Raw genomic sequence first — 8,464 nt, 5'->3', positions numbered from 1 at the left:
AACATATTGTACTTACAAATATTTACTGCAATTAAAACAATTAAAATTTAAACTGAATTTAGAAAGATATGAGTCAAAGGATTTAATGAATCAATTTGTATTATCGGCTAATTTATTGAATCGGTTATCAAAACTAACACTTCTTATTATAAGATTAGATAAGACCTGATATTTGTGTCCAGATTTAATGACAAATGTCATGAAATATATACCAAATGTTTATTATATAAGTTTTTATTTCATTTATTTTACCGACGATTTATTAGACTGTTTAGTAATAGTCAAACATTTGCGTCATTTAAGTTCAGCGATTTTGAATGAAAAGCAACAAAATTCACAAACTATTGTCACTAAACTACTGAATAATTGTCCCAAAATTACAATTAAGATCAATAGACAAACTTATTTAGAAATATTTTAGAAATAATTTAAGAAAATTCAAAATAAAAATGTTTATATATTGATTAATGTAATAATATTTATTAAATAAGTTAAATAAGTTAAACAAAAATAATATTTAGGATTCAGTTTTGCATTAAATATTAATACCGGTAATAACATATATTAATAAAAACATTTAATTTAATTAATTTTTAAATATACTAAAAATTAAACTACTATATTGTATTAAAAATTGCTAATTTGTGTTATTTTAGTAATATTGTTATCAAATATAAATTTATAATAAATATATTTTGTCTACTTTTGATAGTTTTTTTTTAAATAATAGAATCATTATAATAGACTGAATATATGTCATCTATTGTTTGCTAAACATTTAACTAACATTTATTACAATCGATATTAAAAACAGTTAAACACAAAAATACTATAAAAATCCTATGTCTGACCAAAGACTCCCAAACAGACACAGTTTATAGACATAACATAACAGTAAAACAAATATAAAAACAATTATTTTCAATCAATATCTAATCAAAAGTAGTTTATTAAATACTGTGTTGGATGTGATTCAGACAACAAACACACAAAATATCACAAATCCAAACATTTTATATCTCTATTATTTTAATTATCTTATATTTTTATAACATTATTGATGATAAAATAAAAATATAAAAATAGTCAAAATTCTCATTAATAAATAGATGTAAATATTCAATAATATAATAAATTAAATTTTAAACTTAGACAAATTGTTATTGAAATTTTTAAATAATGCAAAACCTATAATTAATTATACTATTTTATTGAAATATTATGATAATGAATAACTTAATAAACAATAAATATAACTTTAAATAAAGTTTATAATTTTTTAATATTGTAAATATTTGAATCAATTTTATAAAAATATTATTACAAACATCATTATAATTGATATAATTTTATTAATCCATTGATATAGACAAGTGAAGTGTCTTTTCGATATTACAATTGATTTAACTATTTTTAACTCCTAATTGTAAGACAAATAATTAGTGTCATACATAACACATACACACAATCAGAAAAAATATTTGTTTTTTATCAAACAATTGATAATAACAACAACAAAGAGTGTAGTTTGACATTTGGGAGCAAAAAATATAGCAAATAAATCATTTGTTGGACACAATGGATAAGCGGATTCACATTTGGGAATTGACTCCACTGTTTGGTTTCATCAGTACTACAGTAGTATTACTATTACATACTATAGTGTTGTTGACTTGTCATCGATGGCAATGATGTCGAGGAATGACAACATCTATTCGAAAAACTTTTGCGAGTCTTTCATAAAAATAAGTTAACTTATAATATGTATAATTGACTGATCAATGATTATAATTTCAACAAAATTACTAAACTTTTAATGACAATAATTAAGTTTATCTTAAGACCGCTTAAAACTATACATTGATTACAAAATTAATACAAAATTTAATAATTAATAACTACTTATTATTATTTTTTAATTTATTCATCTAAATAAAAATTTCGGTAATATTTCAATTATTTTGTTGTTAAATAGTTTAAACAATTATTGTCAATCATTTATTTAATATACAGTATATTAAAGTTAGAAATTGACAAATAAATGTATTAATTAACTTCATAATCAATTTTATTACATTTATATTTAAAAAATTAAAACTACTGTACATTAAAAATTGATTATAATTTTTATGCTTTAAAATTTAAACTTAAAATATATGTATAAATAAATATATTTTTAAGTTTAAATGTAAGTGACGTGTGATGTCCTCTAGTGTTGTGTTTGTGTAGTGTTTGTCACCAAATGTTTGTATGAAATGTGTGCCAAAATGGCGCCACTCTTTGCCAATCAGTTATAGTGATTATCAGCAAAACATTGGTCCCGAAGACCACTATAAGACAATTGAATACACTATACGATTGCCGAAATGGCTAACAAAAGTTTTATGTCCAATCTGTCCAACTCTGACACCAGTTTATGGCTTCACAACAAATTGGGAACCAGTAATGACTTGTGGTCTGGTATGTCATCCATTTCGCAATTGTCCACTAATTGGTCACTTATTTTATGATTAATTGATTGTTATTTATTTGTTTTTTATTATCAGATACGACAAGTATTGTCGGCCAACTAAGTGGAGATGTCTTACGTAATATACGCGACTGTTTTGTTGACTTACAATCTCAGGTCAAACTTAAACTCTTGCTCTCATTCCTCCACATCTCCAGACGTAATGTTGAACAGGTATTTAGCGGATGACTGTCATCACCAATGCTATTGTCGATGACATAGTGTTAATGTTTTAATCATATGTGTGTCCTATTAGTGGAGAACCGAATTGGAGGAAATACTTGAATTGGCCGTCAATGACAGCGACCAATGGGTGTCCATAATAGCCGAACTGCTCCAGAGTTATCCACAGAATGGAACCATTAATTTTCAATTAAATACTAACTCTTCATCGTTTAATGATTTGATCGTTGAATTAAAAAAATTAGGTATTTTTGGCGCTAAAACCTAAAAATGTATTATTGCTTTGATAGTAATGAAAAATTGTGACCACATTTTAGTCCGCAAACACGGGGACAAAGGTATCCTACCGATGGAGTGTCTGTATATGAATAAGAGTGCGCTGACGGCAGCAGCCGGTCAATTGGCACAACCGGTCAAACATTTTGCACTAAAACGTAAACCAAAGTCAGCCACTTTGAGGGCCGAACTCTTGCAAAAATGTATGATATTTAGTGTCAATGAAAATGTTTTGTTATTTACAATTGATTTGTGTCTTATAGCTAACGACGCTGCCATCGGTCGACGCAATTCAACCGGACCTTCAGTTCCTATTAGATGTCGCGGTTTAAGCAGTGATACAAGTAATTGATTGTTTAATGTTTATAATTATGTTATTAATAATTATTTTTATGTTGTGACACAACAGCACCATTGAAAGGAATTCCCACTCGTAATGAATTATTACACAGTCGTGTCAATAGTTTTAAAACACCGACCAATTCGCTAAAACCAAGCTTTAATAATAGAAGACCAGTTGGTTCTACTAAAACAGGTATCAAACTGTTGGATATTACGGAACAACCGCTGGGAAGTAGTAATAAACGACGAAAGAAGGCACAGAATGAAGAAAATGAAAACAAACAAAAAGATAACGAGAAAACTGAAACGGAACCGATTACTCCTGATTATGCCGCAGGACTTACGTCTATTGTGCCACCGAGTCCTGCACCGCCCAGTTATGCACCACCGGCCACTCCCGCACCTCAACCAACAGTTATACCAAATGAAAATTATCAGCAAATTCAGACTTCGGCACCGATACCACAACAGATACCTACAGTACAGCAACGGTTTGTCAATCAAAATATCGATAACAATGTCGTTAAACAAGTTAAGCAAAGTCCGCAAATAAAGACTACGTCTTCATTGACACCGACACCTAATACCCCACAATTGTCTCATATTGTGTCGACACCACAAGTAATACAACAATTACCGCCACAACAGCTGCAACAACAACAGCAACCACCACCACAACAACAGATGCACAATCAAATGCATGCGCAACAAATACAAATTATGCAGACATCATCTATTCCTCAACAAGTACAACAACAACAACAACAAGTGATAATTCCAGTACAACAACAGCAGATGCAACAACAACAACAACAATCAGGTCAACCACAGCAACCATTTGTCAGACGACAGCTGCAGTTATCGCGTGAACAGATGTTGGCCGCACAAGAGATGTTCTCCACAGCGAACAAAGTGACCCGACCTGAAAAGGCACTCATACTTGGTTTTATGGCCGGTTCTCGTGAGAACCCGTGTCCACAATTGGGTAATGTTGTGACCATAAAGTTGAGCGAAAAGGAAGAAGATGTACGACATCCAGACGGCACTATTGAGCACATGATTGTTGAGACACACTTCCAGATGAACTACAATACCGGCGAATGGAAGAAAGTACAGAAATGTCGAAAATTAGACCAAAACGTGCAAAACACTCACACAATTCAGGGCTACCAAACTCTTCAGCAAACTGTTTAAATAACAAACGATTATCTGTTTGCTAATTATTTGGCAATATTTTGTATAAAATTGTATAATAATTATTTGTTTAATGATTAAAAATTACTGTAAATAAATTTATATTATAGCAAAACAAACAAATTTAATACACTTTAAATATATGTTTGTGTTTTGATTTATCTATTTAGTGTTAAATTATAAATTAGTTTTGTAGATTATAACATAATATTATTATAATGTCAACTTTTGCAACATTTTATTTGTATTTTAATGTCATAAGTAATGTTCATTAAAAATTTATAAATGATATTATTTAATAATATATTTGTATACAGTAAATCTCTTAATTTTATTATTTTATATATTACTATAATAAAATTATTACACTTTATTTTGTCTCACATAAATGTTTTATCACAAATAATGGGCATAAAAACAAATTGTATTTTCACAAAAAACTATTTCAAATAAACTTATGTTATAATTTTATTTTTTAACTAAAAAAAGTCATTTAAAAATTTTTATTATAGTATAGTTAAAACATAAGATTGTAAATTATTATATTTTATAACTTTGATTCTAAAATTATTATCAATAATAACACATAAAAAACAATGTTTATCTTAATTAAATTTGATGCAAAAATTTATCTGTCTAAATAATATTCATTTTGTTTTAGTGTTTAGTTTAATTTAGTTTAGTAGTTGTTTTTGTATAAAATAGGACAAAATTTGAGAAACTTTATTTTACTAAAAAAAATCAAATAGTTGAGCTAATAGGACAAAACTATGGATTTTAGTTACCGATGTAATGATATTAAAAGTTTTTATGTATTGTGGCACCGGTATGCTGGGTCAGGGATGTGCAATACCCCAAAAACCAATAATGTTACTATAATTTTATTAAAGTCAAAAAATACTAAATAGATAATAAACAGACTCGTGTTTTATGAGTACCCAAATAATGATTAGATATTTTGTAAATTAAATTAAAAGATGAAAATACAAAAATTCAAAGTTTTATAATTAAAAATGTCCAGAATCTAGAATCTAGACTTGAGATCTATTGTTATAATATATTTTTTTTGATTTAGCATTTTATTTAGTTTTCCTAATTTTGTCTCCGATTTTATATTATAATCAAAAATATAATTAATATGATATTATAGGTTTAGATGAACCAAATTTATTATTATAATTATTTCTAAATTTTATTACCGGTTATAGTTTTAGTCAAAAAAATAGTTTTTAAATTAAAAGTAAATTTTAAATCTAATAATGACTACATCTTTTCTATAATATTGCTGTACAGAAGATCTGAATTATAAAATTTATAAAATGAGTAAATTTATAAAATTAAAATTATATCGTAATTATAAATTGGTTCAGCTTATAAAATTAATATATATAATAATATAATAATAGAAAATTTATAATAAGTTAAGACTAAATAAGAGTTAATATCTGAAATTTTTTAAACTAAGAGATTTTTGTTTATATCATATTCGACTTAAATTAATGGATATAATTCCAACAAATTTTCGGACAATTAATAAATTTTAATTAAATGTGAATCTATTTTATATTTTGAATATTTTTTATAATTAAATTTTTAATATTTCTTACAAAATAAAAGAGGTTTTTATACAGTATTTGATAACAATCATAGATATTGTTTTTATAATTAAAGATTCATAAGTATTTAAGTTATTTTTAGTGTTTAGTGTTATTTGTTAAATAAAGATTATGTAAAATAAATAAAAAGTATTTCTTTTTAATCAAAATTTTCAATACTAAGATTTTAATTAACTTTTTTAACTTCTATTATAGTCTATTGACTCTATATATTTAGTTTAAATTCTGAAAAGCAATTTAATTGATTTTAAATTTTAGTATTATTAATTAAATTTTAGTATTTTAATTTATTTATAAAATAAATAAAACACATTAATACATAATATAAATTTATTGTTTTATTAATGATTTTTAATTATGTGTTTATTTTTTAACAATATTTGATTGAATGTAATTATTTGATAAAACATTTTCTCAAATTATTCATTTCTCATAATTAATATGATTATCTAATTATTAGATAAATATTTCTAATCGCTAAAAAAGTTGTGTGAAATAAACACTTTAATTATTATTAATATGATAATATCCATTACATTGTTGAGTTATATTTATTATAGAAATAAAATAAAAATATATTACATATTTATATTAATTAATAAAAATAACAATTTTCAGTTAATTTTAAAAACATTAAATATTATTAGCATATTATAACAACATTATTATTTCTATAAAAATATGTATATTTGATGCTTGACCATACAGTTAATGTAATTTTGTATATTTTTTATAAGATAATACAATCTAATTAATTATAATTTATTAATTATGAAAATTTAATTACAAAATTAATAATAATCTTAAATTATCGCGAAATGCGTCTGAAGTATGCGAAATGTCTTTTTTATAAAATGTATATTTTATAATATTTTATGTTAAATCAAATATAATATAAACAATATAATGATTTTGTTTATTTATACTTAAGTGTCAAAATAAGTATATATTTTTGGAGAAACTTTGACTACTAAATAAAAATCTTTATAATTTATATTTATTTTATAATAAGCTATTGAATTGCCGAATTGACCTTGGATGTTTTATTATAACTGTGTCGGAATTATTTAATAGTAAACTTGATATTTCTATTTATTGATCACATTATAAACACAATTTGTAAAAATGCTATTTATTTACAGTATTTTTATCATTTGATATGACAATCACCCACATCATTGTCAATCATTAGTCACTTTATTTATAACGGATTCATTCATAACACACAAAAGTCACTTTAAATAGATGTAAAAGTTATGGATATTTTTTATTATTTAATAATTATTGTTACTATACAACATTTTTTTATTGAAATGTATTTTTAAAACATGTTTATTAAACATATTAACAAATAAATGACAATAGAAAATAGGTTATATTTATAACCACTTGTTTATTTTTGTTTAAATTTTGATACTTTTTTATTACTATGTATTGTTTAGTAGTTATTAAACTAATTAATAATTTTAAAAAAATAGTTTCCAAATATTATTTGACTCTTATAAAGTTTATATATCAAAATTATTTTTATTATAACTAGTGATGTGTTAAAAGTTTAAATAATTACTATGCAATTAAGTGATGTAAGACTACTGCTTATACTGTAAAACAGCGTCAATACAGTGACTTTCCCCATACATACATAAACACGTGACATAACTGTGCTCAAGAATATTGAGTGAGGATCAGGCAGTTTGGGTGCTCATTGAGAACATGCTCTCTATAAATGTGATGGCATTGTATATACAGAAGCATTGTTGACAGTAATGTGTAGTATGTGTGCACACATATATTGCTTTTTTAAAAAAGCTCAACCAATTGATAAAACCTGCCGTCACCTAAAAGTCATACATACATATATATATATATACAGACACAGCACAACACCAACACATTTAAGGTCCACTATTATATTATAACAAACTTTTACTGATATATACTGTATATATATATATATTTATATATAAAATTACTGATAATTAATAATTTTATTTATCATTGAAAATAATATATATCTGCTTATAATTTCACTGTTCGTAAACTAACTGTTTCTCATTGTTTTGTCATATAGTTAACAAACTATTGAAATCATTTAAAATCATTGTTTTTAATTATAATAAAATTCACTTTATAATACGTAAAACTTACTGAAAACAATATTAAAACTTTTAATAATAACTACATTTGTGACTATTATGAAAAACATTAAATTATAAAAATTATATTGTGTTTTATATTCTTATATTAAAAGCTATAGAATACTAATTTTGATATTAGTATTAAATTAAAAACATTTAAATGTAAGTACAAATAAACATTTTCTATTATAAATAATTTTATTATA

General features: G+C 24.3%; 1 protein-coding gene across 1 annotated transcript; it reads left to right on the top strand.

Annotated features, from left to right (window-relative positions):
- Nucleotides 1–2,190: 2,190 nt before the first annotated feature.
- LOC128965737 (negative elongation factor A-like) lies at nucleotides 2,191–4,581 on the top strand. Its single transcript, XM_054312491.1, has 6 exons — nucleotides 2,191–2,460; nucleotides 2,547–2,683; nucleotides 2,766–2,937; nucleotides 3,010–3,171; nucleotides 3,232–3,312; nucleotides 3,378–4,581. Exons 1-6 carry the CDS (start codon nucleotides 2,367–2,369, stop codon nucleotides 4,502–4,504), a joined length of 1,773 nt encoding a protein of 590 aa, XP_054168466.1. The 5' UTR covers nucleotides 2,191–2,366; the 3' UTR covers nucleotides 4,505–4,581.
- The last annotated feature ends 3,883 nt before the right edge of the window (nucleotides 4,582–8,464 follow it).

The sequence above is a fragment of the Oppia nitens genome, unplaced genomic scaffold (genome assembly GCF_028296485.1).
Source record: "Oppia nitens isolate AA-2021 unplaced genomic scaffold, nextdenovo-longstitch-racon4-pilon3 scaffold18_pilon_pilon_pilon, whole genome shotgun sequence".
Lineage (NCBI taxonomy): Eukaryota > Metazoa > Arthropoda > Arachnida > Sarcoptiformes > Oppiidae > Oppia > Oppia nitens.
The sequence above is the reverse complement of the archived record's forward strand: the minus strand, read 5'-3'. Positions and strand labels throughout refer to the sequence as shown.